Genomic DNA, 19236 nt, shown 5'->3' on the forward strand with positions numbered 1-19236 from the left:
GTATTAATGTGTGAGTATTAATGTGTGAGTATTAAGTGGGCACACGCTACTGCATCTCTGAGGATCCTAAACTACAACCTGGTGATAAGGGTTAACCCTAAGCCGGACTCCTCATTTTATTGTGGATTCAGATAACTAAAAACATATTCAGAAATTAATTACTTTATTACTATAATGTGACAGAGGGTAGTATAATGCAGATTCAATGAATTTGCAGTGACAAAAAGGAGGATAGTATACAGGTGTAGAAAGTGTAATTCAACAAAATATCCTCATATATACACTCAGCCTGAAGGACTGGCAAGTTGATTCAAGCAAAGCTGAAGCAGTAGATTTTCAGTACAAATGTAACTTGTAACAGTTTTGAAAACCTAATTTAAAACAATGTTCTTTATATAAAAGAGAAAAGCATGACATTGTTGTATTTCTTTTTAAATAAAGTTTGGGTGTGGTAAAAAGTCGTGAGAAGCAGAGCTGTGATGAGCTTGATTGGACCTTTTAGTAACATCAAAGTCCTAGATATAAGCTTGTGGTCAGAACACAAGTCTATGGTCCTAACAATTCCTAAATAACTTTCAAAAATACTATTTCCTAATACCACAACCTAACACAAATGTCCCTTACAGCTGCAATCATGATTAAATACAAGATCAGGCCCTGGTCACCAGTCTAGAAAAATAGTTATAAAAATGTCTTAGATGCATAGTTTAAAGTGAACGTCAGTTCACTGGTCCAATACACAAAAGTAATCCAGCATTTAAAAAGAATGGTTCCATCATTCATCCAGATCCTAGGGCTTTCTGCGTCTGCAAGAAATAAAAAAAAAAAAATCTTATTTTTTGTTTTTTTACCCCCTTCCCCCCGCAAAAAAATTAAGACCAAAGATACCCAATTATAATTTTCAGGCAGCTCAACGACGTATTAGCAACAACAAAAATTTTAACATTTGGCACACTTAATCAAATATCATCTACAAAATTAAGTGTTGCTAAGATTAGATTAGTATTTACCAAATGAATTAATTAATTAAATGAATAATGAAATGAGGCACGCTATAATGTGATAAGCTTACTTCTGATAGCCGTGAGCTGAGCTTGTTCCTGAAACAGGAGCCTGATGAGAGAGGAAGGAAGAGGTTTTAACAGATGGCTGTATCCAACGAGCATTTCCACTTTCACCAAGCCTGAATTCAGCTCCAGGTGGAGGTCAAGGTTCAGCGCACCCTGTTCTCCGTATCGTTCCACTCCGTCCTGCGGTGGGCGGGGGTGTGGCCTGGGGCTTCTCCAGAGCCGGATCTTCTCTTGCGACTACGAGGAGGAGCATTGTCCATGTTAGTTCCGTTCTCCATTACAAACCCAGAAGGCTGTCACAGCTAAGAAACGTGAGTTCCATCATTTTAAATACTACTTTTATAGCACAAGTACAATAATAATGAAATAATAATGTATTGTAATTTTATAGCACTTTTCAAAGTACTCAAAGACACTTCACAATACAGCAATAAAACATTTTACAATAAAACATACCATGCATACCATTTACCAATATAGCAATTTAGTAATCAAAATACATAGAACGCAATTACTTGTCCCACAACATCCGTATAGGGCTGTCCCGAATACCATTTTTACAGGCTTTTACAGACAAAAAATGAATACTCTGAATACTGACTTGAGCTCCAAATACTAACATACCAAACGAATAGTGGAATACTCGAATTACTCAGGCCAGCCCTACTGTATATCCGTATCACTCAATTTTTCTTAAAGGAACACGCCAACTTTGCGGGAAAATAGCTGATTTGCCATCTTCCTGTGTCAGATAAGACACAAATTCTCTCCTCTGTGCATGCAGTAGGAAGCATGAGACCCATTAGAGTCGTTAGCCTAGCTTAGCTCCATCACTGGAAGTGGATTTGAAACATTAGCCTAGACTAACAGCTCTAGGGTCTCAATGCTTCCTACTGCATGCACAGAGAAGAGAAGGGTATGCATCTTCTTATCGGACTCTGGGGAAGATGGCAAATAAGATAATTTTCCAAAAATGTGGCATGTTCCTTTAAGAAGAGTTAAGAACAAGAGATTTTAAAGTAAGCTCCTTAGGTCAAATGGAAACTAAGTTACACATCTACATGTGACCCCTCAGGTCAAAGCATACCTCGGGGCAGTTGGACACTCCTGCTTCAGCGTCTCAATGTCAGTGAAGTGCACGGCCTGTCCACCGCTGACCGTCTTGAACACGTCCCCCTGAGAACGCAACCGGGCTTTAGAGGAAGAGCGTCCTGACACACTTCAACATGCACACACGTTACGCATTCAAACACAAAGGAGCCATTTTAATTTCTGTTAACAATTTGCTGCTGTAATTACTTATAAATCATTGCTGGAAATTAAAAGGGCAACATCAATTTATTTTAGTTATTATAGTCAATATTGAACAAAAGCTGGAACAGACAGAAGAGCAGAAACAAATGTTGAAAACTGTAAAGGGAAAAAAAGACCTCTCAAAGATTCATAGGCTCCCCAAATTAGAAGCAACCATCAGTCTTTACCTTGATCAGCTTGGTCTCAATCTCCCCATCGGAGGCGAGCTCCTGATGTGTGAGCACATACTTGTGGCATTTAGACAGAGCTTTCTCGCTGGGGGCCGACACCTTGATTGCATTGGGTATGATTGGCTGCATGACAGTGCCTAAATCCAAATTAGAGGGTGGGGTGTGGTCCACCCACCTCTCCCCCCCTGCTGAGTGAGAGCGCCGGTGGCTCGGGCGGACCGGCAGAGCCGTCTGGAGAACAAACCAGGACATTATTGACACGCGGCGGCGGATTTGTTGGGTTAGTCTGAGTAGCAGGCGGTTTTTGGTTGATTAGTCGGGGTTAGAACGTAGTCGGAGTAGCAGGCGGTTTTTGGTTGATTAGTCGGGGTTAGAACGTGCTGGCACTACTGAAAGACCACAGGTTTGAGCATGTAGTCATGCAGTTTGGTTTTATATTGAAGTCAAATTAGGTATATCCAATTTTCTGTGAAAGCAGGTTTGGTTTAGGTTCAATTGTAAATAATAATAATAATAATAATAATAATAAAGACTATTAATTAGTATGGTCTTCCAGTAAAGTGCCAACTTGAGCTGAAGCATTCAAGATTTTGAGAAGCGTCGCTGATGCAGACCCACATGCAAAGCAGCGGAGCAATGGAAGTATAAAGCCATTGAGGATGAAGGAGAATTTCTAATATGGGTTTTTGATCAAAGTGATTTTGATGACAATGAACGAATATTAAATGAAGAGGAACACACAAAAAAGGTTAAAGGGGTAGCGTGCTATTTTGGACATTTAGACCTGTTTGTGGTCTGTCTACCATGAATCTGAAATATAGAGACCATCATTTCACTGATCGTTCAAGTATTGAGTTCGCTGCAGTTTTTATGCAGGCTCTCACTGGGCTACAATGGAAATCAATGGGACATACGTAAATGCGTTGGAAAAACTATGATTAAGACAGAAAGCACAGGGTGTAATCTCATCAGTCTCAGTATGCTCTCCTGTGAAATGTATCGCAATCCAAATATTTTTACTTGTTTGGCATAACTCATAACTATCATTATGTTGGTTTCCAGTCATGCTGGGATCATTGTGTAATTAAATAGGTGCAATGTGTCATAGAACAGGGAAGTATGGGAGGATTGCATAGAAGTTCATTTTCTATCAACCTTTATCATTAAATTTCAAAAGAGTCACTTATTTTTATCATAAGTACCTAACCTTGAGGTCAGGGGTAATGTCCCACGATAAGAAACACTGATATCAAGTTTCCCTGAAGCAAAAGTGATGCGTGATCATCCACAACTAATGGCTAATATTCACAGCTAATATTCCTGTCAGGGTTACACTGGACATGGATAGTTAGAATGCAATATCTATGTGTACGCAAGGTTCTAGCTACTGTACACATCTGGCAAGCGATGCATGCACAAACACACACACACACACACACACACACACGCGCGCACGCACACAAACGCAGTTCGGGTTCTAAGGTGGTCGGTTCTATGACAGATCTAATTTACTAGACAAACATCAAGCAGCTATGGATGCAGTTCACATAAGAAAATGCACATCTGCAAAAAAGCGAGTCATCTAGCTACTGTAGATCTATGCAGTTCTACAAGCATGGCAGATCTAGTCACTACAGGCTACACATCTACGATGCACACAAGCACGATGAATCTGGACCTCTATGCACACAGGCGAGTCAGCTCATCACACACACTAACCCTTGAGCCTGATTCTAGGTCTAGCCCGTAGGAGGGGGTCTGGGAGTCGGGGGCCCAGCGTTGACCTCTCCTGCGACCCACACTGCTGCTGCCGTAGGGGGGCCGGGGGGGCTCCCTACCTTGCCTGGCCTCTAGGGGGAACCTCTGCTCCCACTCGGAGATGCAGGAAGCTACCGAGACAGTTTCAGAGGAGGAGGAGGAGGAGGAGGAGGGGAGGGGGTGGCCCTGAAATGCCCTAAGCTTGGCCGGGTGATGGCGGGAGGGTGTTTGGCTGGAGTCCTGGAAAGGCAGGGTGGACAGGAGCAGTGGGGGGTAGTGAAGCTGCATGTTGACAATACCGCACGTGACCGTACAACAGTTGAACAACGCACAATGGTGGACAATAGAGTACATGCTGGACATGAAAGCGTTAAGACCATTAAGACAGTTAAGAGATCGGTCATAATGTACACACACACACATCAGTGGTTGAGGTCCCTCACAGTGCAGCATTTGCTTAGTGTACAGACACCCTGCATAACTGGACACACCATGCAATACACACAGCAGGAGGTCCACTCCACAGTAGGACCTCAGTTGTACAATGTGGTCTTGAGACACAGCTTAGTATAGAGACACCGGTTTTGTCAAAACGGCAGGCGGGAGTGGCGGGGGGGGGGGGGGGTTACTCACGGGCTGTGGCGAGGGGGAGGCGGACCTCTTCTGCTTGGCGGGCCGGTCTCTCTCCCTGGACGGCCTCTGGGGCGTTTGCTCGGCGCCGCTGCTCTCTGTCACGATGGCCTTGAGCTGCTTCAGCTTCTCGTCCTTCACCCACAGCTTGTTCTGCATCTCCAGCTGCTTGGCATTCACACGTCTCTCCTGGAGAGAGGGGGTGGAGGGGGAGAAACCGTCACGCGTCTCTCCTGGAGAGAGGGGGTGGAGAGGGAGAAACCGTCACGCGTCTCTCCTGGAGAGAGGGCAAGGAGGGGGAGAACGCGTCTCTCCTGGAGAGAGGTGAAGGAGGGGGAGAAACCGTCATGCGTCTCTCCTGGAGAGAGGTGAAGGAGGGGGAGAACGCGTCTCTCCTGGAGAGAGGGCAAGGAGGAGGAGAACGCATCTCTCCTGGAGAGAGGTGAAGGAGGGGGAGAACGCGTCTCTCCTGGAGAGAGGGCAAGGAGGGGGAGAACGCGTCTCTCCTGGAGAGAGGGCAAGGAGGGGGAGAACGCGTCTCTCCAGGAGAGAGGTGAAGGAGGGGGAAAACGCATCTCTCCAGGAGAGAGGTGAAGGAGGGTGAGAACGCGTCTCTCCTGGAGAGAGGTGAAGAAGGGGGGGAACGCGTCTCTCCTGGATGTTAACAGTTAATCGACTATCGATTAATTGCCGATAAGAATTAACTTGAGTAAGATTTGGTTACTCATTTGCTTGTTAATGGAATGGATTTTTTTTTTTTAACGAACGTTATCAACGGGAGTTGTGTGAAATGTAATCATGATTGAGGGTCTGACTGCACATGAGGACGCCACACAGTGAAGGCTGGGGCCGGGACATTTCAACGACAGCGGAAGAATACAAAAAAATGAAGCGAGCAAAGTGTGTCTAGTGTGGGACTCGCGCCGTGATCAAATAATCCACTATTGTTTGTGAAGGTTAATAGTTATCGATTAATGAAATTCCTTGAAATTTGCAACCCTATTTCAGAGCCACAAAGGCGAGCAGGTGGGCGGAGCTGGGGGAGAACTCACACACTCCTTCTCCCACTTGAACTTGGTGTCGCTGACCACGCCCTGCATGCGCTGCTCAAGATGGCGGCGCTCCACCTGCTCCCTCTGGAGCCTCTGCGCCCGGCTCTCCAGCTCCTGCTGCAGGGAGCGCTTGTCCTCTTCATAGATGTTGGTGGTCTTCTGGAGGATGTCGATCTGAGAACAGAGAGGATGATGGGAAACACAGTGGTTTTTCATGTGTTATGCCTGATCCGGTTTGAATGTAGTTTAAATAAAGTTTGATGTTGAAATTACATGTAGTCATTTTACTGAAATAAATAAAACCTATGACTAGAAAAAATTATAAATAAAATAACAGACAGGTAATTTACCTTGTATTCTAGCATTTTGGATTTCTTCTCCAGGCGTTCGATCTCAGTTTTCTGGTTGGTGATGACCTTGTCTTTCTCCCCCAGCTTCCCAACCTGATCATTGATGAGGCTCTCCTTGCCCAGGAGATGGCTGTCAAACTCCTGCAGCATTGACTTCAGTCTGTTGGCTGTGGAAGAGAGGACCAGGATGTGAAATGTATAATCAATCATTCATCTCACTTCCATCTCCTAGAAACTGTGTAGATGATGTACCGAATAAAAGTCCTCTACAGACACCAATACATATGTAACTAGAAGCGGCTAAATGCCTCCGCCCAACAATGCCAGTTGCAGTTAACCTAACTAACCCTAATCCTGGAGAGAGAGATAGAGAAAGGGAGAGGGAGAGAGCGAGGGAGAGAGGGAGGGAGGGAGGGAGAGAGAGGGAGAGATGGAGAGAGAGAGAGAGAGATGGACAGAGAGAGGGAGAGAGGAGAGAGAGAGAGAGAGAGAGAGAGAGAGAGAGAGAGAGAGAGAGAGAGAGAGAGAGAGAGGGGGGGGGGGAGAGAGAGAGAGAGAGAGAGAGGGAGAGAGAGAGAGAGAGAGGGAGAGAGAGAGGGTTGTTGTGCTCTGCCAGTCTGCCTGCCTGCCGAACAGTTTGTTCCTCCTATATCTGATCTCCCCAGTCTGTGTGGACCTGGGCTAGTGGTTTAGTCTAATCAGCATGTCACATATGATGTACAACTCAGGTTTGCACCAGACATGACCAGTACGTCCTCTTTACAGGGTGGGTAGTGAGTGTGAATGCTGAAGTTATTTCAGGTGGTTGTTCCGTGTGTGTGGGTGTGCCCATGGTGAGCCCGTCCTGGTCCGGGGGTGCCGGGGGTGCGTACCATTGTTGGTGTACTGCTCCATCACCATCTGCCGGGTGCGCTGCCTCCTCTCCAGCGCCTCTATGAGGCGGGGCAGGGTCTCCTGGTCCGAGGGGTCCGTCAGCTCACAGGCGGGCAGCGGGGGGAGGCCTTCATACAGCTGGTCCAGCACCGCCGCTGGGTGGTCTGGGAGAGAGAGAACCAGGGGCCCAACAGCAACAAACACATCAACTAAGGGACGGAGAAAACTCCAAGTCCACTTTTTACTTTTTTGTGTCTTAGTTCATGAAGCAGCTTAACAATTCATCAATTTTAACCATTTGAAACGTTCAAACATTTCACTGCGTTCATGTTCAATCAGTGTCTGAGCGTCTTCCATCCTATTCCCTAACGAGGAGAAGCCCGTGTTGCTGGTGAATTAGTGAGATGCAGTTGTGTGCTGGCCGTGCAGCCGGTTTACCAGCATTGCTGGGTCCCCCGCGTTCTTCAATCCGGCGGGTCATCTCCTCTCTGAAGGCCTGGTTCCGGTGTCGCCGCCCTGGCGCCAGGCTGCAGATGGGCATGTCAACGGGCCGGGACACCTCCACCTCCTGGGTCATCTCTGCAAAACGCATCACCAGCTGGGACAGACGCAGACACAGTTAGTTCACATACAGGATATTTATTACCTTTCATCGACATGACGATGGTTCATATTCTCAATATAAGTTGTTGTGATTGGCTGATTTCATAAATCGGAATAACATTTGAAAGAATAAATCTTAATCTACAAAAATTTGACAAGTAGAAACAAAATAGACAAGTAGAAAGCCAATGCTCTTTGCACTGTCCTGTCTCGTCCTGCACCCTGTCCAGACTGAAAGCAAATTCATAGAATGCTGAAAAACTGCATGGCAATAAAACAAATAGTGATTGTGACTGCGGGATCTTCATATAACTCACCATGGTTTCTTCATAATCATCAGCCTTGGGGTTGACACACACCACCATCCTGACTTTCCCTTCCCCGTCAAAGTAGTTCTTGAACAGATGAGTCACTTTGGAGTCTCTGTATGGAACCATCTGCAAAACAACACGAGGTTCACTCCAACTACAGATATCTACCATCCATGTTCACATTCTATAGAAGCAGGACATCACCTAGAGGTTGTTTTAGGGGATTTACTACAAAATGGAAGTGAGGCCATCACAGAATTAGACCAACCTTGTTTGTCCCACAGATCTGGTTCTCTCTGAGCACCTCTATACACGTGCGCAGCGTCATCAAGGACTGGTTGATGTTGCCTGGGAATAGGACAATCGTGCAAAATGGGTACTTGCAAGGAACAAATTATTGAAACTACAACATAAAGCAGGAACACGGAGCAAGAGGCATTAATGTTTGAGCTCACCTGCCTCCCGGAGCCGGCTGCCCTCTGCCCTGGTCCTGCTGGTGCGCTCGCTTCCTGCCAGGTCCACCAGGCACAGCTGGCTCACGCTCACCTGGTTCTTATCCTGCACACAGCAAGAGCCCCCAGTATGAGCTCAACACTCACCTGGTTCTTATCCTGCACACAGCAAGAGCCCCCAGTATGAGCTCAACACTCCTTCCTCATCACCGGAATACCTCAACAGCCCTTTGGCTCTATTATGCCGGGCTCAGACTACAGGATTTTTGGGCCGATTTATCCCCGATTCACCCCTCCCGACAATCGGAGGAGAAATCTGGTCTGGAACGTTGGTCGGGGCGAATGATCGGCCCAGATGATCTTGTAATGTGAGGGGTTTACAGATCCAATCTTAAACCTCCCGATCGGCTCGCAGACGCATCGGGGCGGCCCCGATAATATCAAACATGTTTGATATTTAAGATTATTACGTCCCGACTTTACAAGTGAGACGGCGAGACCAGTGGTTCGTTGCTCCCTCGGGCAGGATAAGATCCTGTAGTGTGTGCTGAGCCGTTATTTTCAAATCTTGCTGTGTGTGCTTGTTTGAGATGTGCAAGAAGAATATCTGTTAAGATTCTCCTTATGTGCGTGATGTAACCCAATTTCGAAATTGGTTAGGATTTTAAATATCCTGTAGTGGGAGCCCGGCATTAGCAAAACAGTCAATGCACTGACAGGTGCCTTTATGAAAGGGCGTTTTTCATATTGCTTGATGTAGCAACTTAGAAGTAAAGGTCTTATAGGGATTTGCCGCTGGTGGCGCTGTCTGATCAAGTTTCAAACTCGCCTGTAGGATGTGGTCCCCGTCTGCGTCCAGAGGGGCCTGGGCCAGTTTGACAATGAACACACTGTGGGAGCGACTGGACTCACGGTTCAGCTGAGTGTTGGCAATCCTCCTTTTCTTTTGACCTGGAGGAGACCCAAGTTGTGTGAACATGATAAAATATTGTAAAAATAAATAAATAAAAATGTAATTTTCCCCGAAGCATTGCTAATAGCCTCGCCTCATGAGTGCATTCTGATCTCTAAGCTCAGGTTCACTCCACACATCAGTCTGGCAAAGCTCCATAGAGATCCGTTCAGATCAGGAAATGATCGGCCAATCAGCGCTCTATGAGGAAACACTAGCAGCTACGCAGCCTAGCTATGGCCTACTCACCCTGCCAGAAAACACTAGCAGCCTAGCTATGGCCTACTCACCCCGCTAGAAAACACTAGCAGCTACGCAGCCTACTCACCCCGCTAGAAAACACTAGCAGCTACGCAGCTTAGCTATGGTCTACTCACCCCGCCAGAAAACACTAGCAGCCTAGCTATGGCCTACTCACCCCGCTAGAAAACACTAGCAGCCTAGCTATGGCCTACTCACCCCGCCAGAAAACACTAGCAGCCTAGCTATGGCCTACTCACCCCGCCAGAAAACACTAGCAGCCTACTCACCCCGCCAGAAAACACTAGCAGCCTACTCACCCCGCCAGAAAACACTAGCAGCCTAGCTATGGCCTACTCACCCCGCCAGAAAACACTAGCAGCTACGCGGCCTAGCTATGGCCTACTCACCCCGCCAGAAAACCTCAAAGGCCTCTTCTGTGGACTTGACCTCCACCTCCGTGCATCCTGCCACATACATGTTGTGGTTCTGATCCTCACGCAGGATCTTGGACTGTGGGGGTCTGGAAACGGACGCAATAAGGTTAGATAGAGCTCTTGTGAATCAAGCACAAACCGTCCATGTCAAAGCACCACACATGTTCAAGAAAAATAAAATGACAAACAACTGAGTACAGCAGACCGGTTACAAAGATGATATGCATGCACCATCTGCTGTAGGGGTGTCAAACTCAGCTGAGGTCGCCGGCCATATCGGGCCAAATACTCCATCACTTCACACGGGCTCCTCAAATTTGCCTATTTTAACGGTCTAATAGCCACCCATTTTAACACCTATGCACGCTAGCAGGGTTTCATCATGTAGGTGGCCTGTGGTTTACCACAGAGTACATGAGCAACAGTGAAGCTCCTACTAGCATCCGCTCACTGGCTGGACACCATGGACCTGAGTCAGCTTGGAGGGGGCTATGGCTTGAACATGTTCTTCTTACAAACTTTATTTTGATTTCTGTATATTTTGTATCTACTGTAAATTGGTGTGATATTTTGTACCTAGTGTAAATTTGTATCTGATTTTGTTTTTGATGCTGGAACCATGCAATTTCCCCCAACGATTAGGAGCCAAATAACGCCTCTTAATCACAAATCAGTAACACAAAATAGTTACCTACTGAGGTCAGATTCTATCCTAAAGATCAAATATCACAAGATGGTGGATCCGGCCTTCCAGCCGTGTGTTTGACAGCCCTGATCTGCATCGTCACAATCAGCACCATGAGCTTGAGCCAATCAGGGAGGCTTCTCCACATCAGCCTGACATTCATACTGCCCAGAGCCAATCAGGGAAGCTTCTCCACTTCAGCCACAGACATTCATACTGCCCAGAGCCAATCAGACCTCTCCACTTCAGCCACAGACATTCATACTGCCCAGAGCCAATCAGACTTCTCCACTTCAGCCACAGACATTCATACTGCCCAGAGCCAATCAGACCTCTCCACTTCAGCCAGACATTCATACTGCCCAGAGCCAATCAGACCTCTCCACTTCAGCCAGACATTCATACTGCCCAGAGCCAATCAGACTTCTCCACTTCAGCCACAGACATTCATACTGCCCAGAGCCAATCAGACCTCTCCACTAAAGCCACAGACATTCATACTGCCCAGAGCCAATCAGACCTCTCCACTTCAGCCAGACATTCATACTGCCCAGAGCCAATCAGACTTCTCCACTTCAGCCACAGACATTCATACTGCCCAGAGCCAATCAGACTTCTCCACTTCAGCCACAGACATTCATACAGCCCAGAGCCAATCAGACTTCCCAGAAACCCCATGCATCCAGCTCTACTGAGGGGAAAGGTGGAGCAAAGCCAACGCTCCCGGCTAGTTTATTCTAGAAGCAGGGTTTTTGATTAGGCAGGGATGAGGAGGGGTTGATGTGTGGTAAGATGCTACATGTACTGCCTAGTTACTAGTAGAAGGGGAGGGGAAGGGTAGGTTAGGGGGGAGACTGTAGAAGGGAAGGGTAGGTTAGGGGGGAGACTGTAGAAGGGGAGGGGAAGGGTAGGTTAGGGGTGAGACTGTAGAAGGGTAGGTTAGGGGTGAGACTGTAGAAGGGGAGGGGAAGGGTAGGTTAGGGGGGAGACTGTAGAAGGGGAGGGGAAGGGTAGGTTAGGGGGAAGACTGTAGAAGGGGAGGGGGAGGGGAAGGGTAGGTTAGGGGGGAGACTGTAGAAGGGGAGGGGAAGGGGAAGGGTAGGTTAGGGGGGAGACTGTAGAAGGGGAGGGGGAGGGGAAGGGTAGGTTAGGGGGGAGACTGTAGAAGGGGAGGGGAAGGGTAGGTTAGGGGGGAGACTGTAGAAGGGAAGGGGAGGTTAGGGGGAAGACTGTAGAAGGGGAGGGGGAGGGGAAGGGTAGGTTAGGGGGGAGACTGTAGAAGGGGAGGGGAGGTTAGGGGGAAGACTGTAGAAGGGGAGGGGGAGGGGAAGGGTGGGTTAGGGGGGAGACTGTAGAAGGGGAGGGGAAGGGTAGGTTAGGGGGGAGACTGTAGAAGGGGAGGGGAAGGGGAGGTTAGGGGGGAGACTGTAGAAGGGGAGGGGGAGGGGAGGTTAGGGGGGAGACTGTAGAAGGGGAGGGGAAGGGGAGGTTAGGGGGGAGACTGTAGAAGGGGAGGGGAAGGGGAGGTTAGGGGGGAGACTGTAGAAGGGGAGGGGAAGGGGAGGTTAGGGGGGAGACTGTAGAAGGGGAGAGGAAGGGGAGGTTAGGGGGGAGACTGTAGAAGGGGAGGGGAAGGGTAGGTTAGGGGGGAGACTGTAGAAGGGGAGGGGAAGGGTAGGTTAGGGGGGAGACTGTAGAAGGGGAGGGGAAGGGTAGGTTAGGGGGGAGACTGTAGAAGGGGAGGGGAAGGGGAAGGGTAGGTTAGGGGGGAGACTGTAGAAGGGGAGGGGGAGGGGAAGGGTAGGTTAGGGGGAAGACTGTAGAAGGGGAGGGGGAGGGGAAGGGTAGGTTAGGGGGGAGACTGTAGAAGGGGAGGGGGAGGGGAAGGGTAGGTTAGGGGGGAGACTGTAGAAGGGGAGGGGGAGGGGAAGGGTAGGTTAGGGGGGAGACTGTAGAAGGGGAGGGGAAGGGTAGGTTAGGGGGGAGACTGTAGAAGGGGAGGGGAAGGGGAGGTTAGGGGGGAGACTGTAGAAGGGGAGGGGAAGGGGAGGTTAGGGGGGAGACTGTAGAAGGGGAGGGGAAGGGGAGGTTAGGGGGGAGACTGTAGAAGGGGAGGGGGAGGGGAAGGGTAGGTTAGGGGGGAGACTGTAGAAGGGGAGGGGGAGGGGAAGGGTAGGTTAGGGGGGAGACTGTAGAAGGGGAGGGGAAGGGGAGGTTAGGGGGGAGACTGTAGAAGGGGAGGGGAAGGGGAGGTTAGGGGGGAGACTGTAGAAGGGGAGGGGGAGGGGAAGGGTAGGTTAGGGGGGAGACTGTAGAAGGGGAGGGGGAGGGGAAGGGTAGGTTAGGGGGGAGACTGTAGAAGGGGAGGGGGAGGGGAAGGGTAGGTTAGGGGGGAGACTGTAGACACTGGCCACGTACACAAACTCAGTGTTCCGTACTGGCGTGCCGCCACCCAGCCACCTAATGAAAACATAACACATTTAAATCTGTAACCTACAACACACTGGCCTAACAAAGAATTAGTTAGCCACGGCTACAGCTAAAATGGTTATTTATAACAAGTTGCTATATGATTTACCTCAGTTGCAAAAGCATTGACAATGTTTTTTGATAGACCCTGAGACAAAAATGCCTCATATATAATGAATGTCAATATAATTACCGTATCTCTAAGATTATCACGGATAAACAACAGGTTTAATTCCATAACCGAGACGATGACTCACTTGGGTCTTATGGGGTCGTATGGTGCCTCCTCCAGTAGATCGTAAATGTAGTTGTTATAGATTTCTATGTAGGAAACAAACACACTGTAGCAGCTGTCTTCGTCCACACCCTCAGACTTGCACGCTTCCTCTGGGCTGATCATGTCTGCAAACTCGGGGTCTGGTTTCTGCCTGGAGGAGGGAGTTTACACAAACTCAAACTCAGTCCACTTTATGAGGCCAAGAAATCTCTAACAACTTATAAGCAAAGCAATCAGGTAATCCTACAATATGTAGGACTTAAAGCGTTTAAATTATTCTATATTGATAAATCAAGAGAGATAAGTCAATGAGGAAAAACACATGTTCCTGGCTCTGCTACAGCAGGTTGACGTCACCGTTTTAGAAGAAAAAACAGCCACACAGCATAAATTACAGTGTGTCACTTTAACAAAATGGGGATTCTTAAATTAAGCATGTTATCTGTGTGAAATGAATGTTAAATGTGCTGCGTATATAGTGCATACTTGGAAGAGGGAGTTTTGGGCACCGATGGCTGACTCTCTCTCTTCTGTCTCTCCAGGAGAGCATCCACCTGATTCTGGATCTCCATCCCATTCTTGTCATCCGTCCTAAAGACCTGGAAGACAGAAAATGTAGTCGACCATCCCGAACAATGAACATCTCCATCTGAAAACCCTGGGGATCAATAAAGTACCCACTACTACTAGGATTACTAGTTATAGTATAGTATAGTTATACTATTAGGAGCTTCTCCACCTAACAAACATGAAGGGGTATAAGTTCACCACTCAAAGTAGAGGCTGCTTTTGAGGCGCCACGGTCTCTTACAAATCTTTTAGCCTGTAAAGGGCCGATGCTGTTGAAGAGCATGTCCAGTGAACGAGGGAGGAGACCACCTTCTCCGGGGGAGCCGGTCATGGTGAAGGTCTTTCCACTTCCTGTGACGCCGTATGTGAACAGCAGACCTATCGACAGAACAGGGAAATGGACGATCCCGAACGACAGCAAATTGATTACTTATGAGTTGATCTTTTTTAATCTATATTTCATCAGGCAAGTTATTAAGAACACATTCTTATTTACAACAGCGGCCTGGGAAGAGACAAGAGCCACTTAAGCCACTTTGCTCACTTACCATTTTTACAACGAATGAGGTCCTCTACTAGTGGTTTAGCCACATCTTCAAACAACTCGATTTGGGAGGTCTTGATTCCAAACACTTTCTTGAAAGAGTACTGGGTCTGAAAGACAAAAATATACACGTTTACAATCCATATATCTCAATTCACAGGAATACCATTTCAAAAGTTTGTGCACACTATGTAGATAGTAGATTCACATTTTTACCTCCTTGTATTCCCCATTGCGGTTGGCTTTGAGACCATCAGGAGCATGGAGCTGAATGGTGGAGCTGCTGATCATCTCAATACAACACTCCTCATCTTCTGCTCCCAAAGGACGTATACGACAGTACACCTGCACACAGGAAATTAACTGTCAATCAGCATCATGTCATTTAGCATTTTATACAACTGCACCTAGAATCAACTTTTCTTCTTCTTCGTATGGGCTAGATGTTTGTTTCTCCTCTCCCCCCCAGGCTCGGGGCCGAGGGACTATCCTTTTACCACCCTGAGCCTGGGTGAGGGGTCACCGGGCTATATATCCAGGCACACCTCCAGGTGCCATGTCACCGTTTCGTCATCCACAACCGTCAGGCCATGCATTCCGTTGGGTGTCCAATATATCGGACAGTCCTGGATGACGCGGTCTGCGGTTTGTTCCTCAGCGCCATTCTCGCACGTCGCACGGGATGCCAAGCCCCATCTGTGCATTGATGAGCGGAAGCGTCCGACGCCGGTCCGGAGGCGATTAAGCCTCACCCACGCCAGTCTGGGTAAGTCCATCCCGGTAGAGGAAGGAACAGCGGCCGGGATGAAATCACGGAGTCTGGAGGTGTTTGCCTCCCACTCCGCACTCTGCCTTGCTGCAGGAGATCCCGTGCGGCACAAAAGGGTCTCGACTTGAGACGCTGGGGAGGCTCCGCTGTTGCAGTGAGCCTGTCGTGGAGCAGACGGTTAGGCCCCACGGCCCGGCAGGCGCGACGTGCTGTGGTTCCTGTGCGGTGGAGGCCAGCGGGCTGGATGCCTGCAAGGATGGGAAGGCTGTCCACAGGAGTGGGACACAGGCATCCTGTCACGATGCGCAAGGCTTCGTTGATAGGCGGGTCGATGAGGCGAGTGTGAGCGCTGCAACACCACACCGGTGAGCAATATTCACTGGTCGAGTAGACTAGGGCTAGGGCTGCCGTACGTAATCAAATGATCAACAAGAACACAAACTGGAACTGGATTTTATATTTGGAATGAGTAGCTAGCTAGAATAAATGGCAGCCAACTTACACCAACAGGGTCTTTCTGTGTGTTGGATGTTTTTTTCAGGACAGGCCTCCGAGGAGTTCTGCCCTTCCTGTAAAAGAGAACAGTGTTCATGTATATTCACACATTGTAAAGCAATGCAGCAATTACAAGCATTAAGTTAGCTATTTTGAATCGTTTAGTTGGTTAGCTAATAGCTACACATACAGTAGCTAGCCCAAGTTGGCATAGGGCTCAGGAAGGAAATCTGGCTGGCTAACTAATGTCCTCTCAGCTGTCATTCGGTTAAACAGTAGCTAACGTTAAATACATATTCAGTATTGCTAGACTAACTAGCTAGGACTAACATATGAACAGATTATCTAGCCCGTATAGCCTGTTTTCTGTTGGCGTGCTGCGATGTCGACCAAATTAGGGCTAATGGTGCTTTCGTTTATAACTGGGAGGTGGCAAATTGCGACTTGCTACTAGGAATGATTAAATAAAACACCGCATGAACTCGCACTTCCTCGTCGCAAATTCGGATATGTTTCTCAGCCCCCAGTTGCTCGAATGCACTAGATATAACTAGGTAACTGTGATATAATGGTATATAGCTCGAATGCACACAGGTCGGAGGTAGGTATTTTGCCACTTGCGACTTGCCACCTCCGACCACAAACGAACACACCATAACTGGGTAACGTTAGGTAGCCTAGCTAGCTAGCCATCCTAGATAGATATAGTAGACGTCATACTAGATAGCTTGCTAACCTTGGCAATCTACCCTGAAACCATTAGAAACCTGTTAGAAACAATATGCTTCGCTCACATTTTTAGTGACCAAAACCTAATATAATATACTTACGCGGGTCTCTGCATATTTCCTTTTCAGTGAGTAGTTTCACTGAGAGAAGAGCGCCCTTCGTTTTTTGAAAATTCCCTCTTGAAACGTTGCTTCCTGTTTTGCATTTTAACCAATAAAAAAGCAGGTTTAGTTATGAACGTCCCGCCCCACGTTTCTGAGTGGACCCTGGGATCAGCTGACAGCGCGTCTTTGTGTCACAGGCATAAACAGTATATGTTCAATGTATAATTATGTATAATGTATAAATGTATTCAAATGAATAATTGGAAGAATTACAGTGATATATAAAGTGCACTTCACTTTCACGTTGGTCACCTGTGGTTTATGGATAGCATAGGATAGAATGGAATAATGTCATTTTTAGGCCCTAAAAGAATAAAAAGGTATAATCCCTGTTTGGGTTATGTTGAAGCATTATATAGTGTTGTGCTATATATATATATATATATATAAAAAAAACGGTTCATTGCAGTACACAGTGTTATAGTACAAGTTTATTTAACAAAAATGCACAATAAATAGCATATCGACTCTCATAACCTTGCAGGATATACAGCAGATCCTAAAATGAACCTAAAATATAATGGAAAATGTGATATGTGTGTTATAGGTGTATTTCTTGTAGCTATATAAAACAATACATATCCAATCTTCCCCTCTTAAATAACTTATATTCAGTGCCTGACCCTCAAACACACAGACTTTATTAATAAGTTATTGGAAAAAGATATCTTCTTCAGTGCATGGACTTTGTTGTGAAGAACCAGTAACACATATACAGTACATATACATGGAATGGTGTCCAGGACAATCACTGCCAAAGTTACCTACACACAGATGTACTGTACTGAGCTCTGGACTCCACATGAGGTAAAAATAAAAATAAATATTAGCCTCTGTTTCACAAGTATCATTATATAGTAGTTATAATTTAAGCAGTAACACTTAAGAAACAACAAGAAATAAAAATAGAAGAAGTGCACCGTGAGCCTCTACCCATGATGCATGTCGAGTGGACTGGGCTATTCTAGTGTAGATGTATCTATAGAGTCGGCATTTAGGCCCATCATATTTGTGTTTGATCTAAAGTATAAGCATTTGTTCAAAAGGGAATTAAAATATCAGTGGTTAAAATTGTTAATATAAAAATAATCTCAAGCTATTTTAACTTTCTGTAGGACAAAAATACGTAATGAAAATAACACCCAAAAACAAATAAGAAAAATAACAACAAAAAACAAAATAACATGGAAAAAAGGCCCCGCAATGTTACTGTTCATCTAACATGTGCCCACAACATTTTGTTTGTTTCCTGTCAGGAGTACATTCTGGAAACACGGTGGTCTAGGCCTTCCCCCCCTGATTTCACCTGGAAACACGGTGGTCTAGGCCTTCCCCCCCTGATTTCATCTGGAAACACGGTGGTCTAGGCCTTCCCCCCCTGATTTCAATTGGAAACACGGTGGTCTAGGCCTTCCCCCCCTGATTTCATCTGGAAACACGGTGGTCTAGGCCTTCCCCCCCTGATTTAATCTGGAAACACGTGGTCTAGACCTTCCCCCCCTGATTTCACCTGGAAACACAGTGGTCTAGGCCTTCCCCCCCTGATTTCACCTGGCCTCAGGGTTCCTTCCAATAGTACAAATATATGCAACATTATCACAGGAACACAACCCTTCATTCCTTTTTCTTTATGGCCATCATTAGCAAGAAATCACAGCCAACCCCGCCAATCCCCACCTCCACCAGTATGGGTCACCCATCACCTGTAGGGCTGCGCTGAGAACAATGCCACCAGTATTAGTCGTATACGGTGTGAGTTCTTTGGTTTGTTATTGAATTGCTAAATACATTTGGTATAGGATACATTTGAAAAAAGAACAGTGGAACATACATGTGGAATTTGAGATTCAGGGTACTGTACTTAGCATTTGTCACACAACAGCTCAAGTGTTCTGACCACACTCTCTACCGTAATTAAAGATCAGCTGACCTAGAGCCAGGCCTATATGTACAGTACCAGTCATAAAGTCTTAGTTTGTGTTACCAGAATTTTACATCTTTCATTACAGTAGAATATCTGGAGCTCTTGTTGAAGTTTTGGTCAGCAACATATTAATCCATGCTGATAATATGTGTGCAGAGAACATCAGCATTCCCTCAGCTTGGGCCCTCTCCTGAGTCTACCCATATTTTAAAACCCTACTGCTTTGGGACACATCATCTGTTTTCATATTGTCCTTTTCAGGACCATTCAAAGACGTATCATGGATGCTCAACAAGGCCAGCACAGTAGTGTGAAACAGCCATCCCTGATTGTGGCTACTGTAGTTCCACCTCAAGCCATGGAGGTTCATTCCACATAACCCACCCTAAATCTGCCCT

The 19236-nt window shown here is 46.8% G+C and overlaps 1 protein-coding gene across 1 annotated transcript; it reads right to left on the reverse strand.

Annotated features, from left to right (window-relative positions):
- Positions 1-300: 300 nt before the first annotated feature.
- Positions 301-16865, reverse strand: LOC311307667 (kinesin-like protein KIF23; the record flags this gene model as incomplete). Its single annotated transcript, XM_084436516.1, has 24 exons — positions 301-806; positions 1073-1113; positions 1223-1307; positions 2158-2246; positions 2552-2785; positions 4268-4552; positions 4946-5131; positions 5995-6168; positions 6345-6511; positions 7217-7381; positions 7656-7815; positions 8138-8257; positions 8400-8479; positions 8587-8689; positions 9413-9534; positions 10186-10298; positions 13316-13357; positions 13624-13794; positions 14130-14242; positions 14455-14591; positions 14762-14867; positions 14974-15102; positions 16029-16095; positions 16852-16865. The coding sequence occupies 24 exons, from the start codon at positions 16863-16865 to the stop codon at positions 791-793; spliced, it is 2919 nt and encodes a 972-aa protein (XP_084292642.1). The 3' UTR covers positions 301-790.
- Positions 16866-19236: the final 2371 nt, after the last annotated feature.

This window comes from Borostomias antarcticus, assembly GCF_949987555.1.
Source record: "Borostomias antarcticus genome assembly, chromosome: 4".
Taxonomy (NCBI): Eukaryota; Metazoa; Chordata; class Actinopteri; order Stomiiformes; family Stomiidae; genus Borostomias; species Borostomias antarcticus.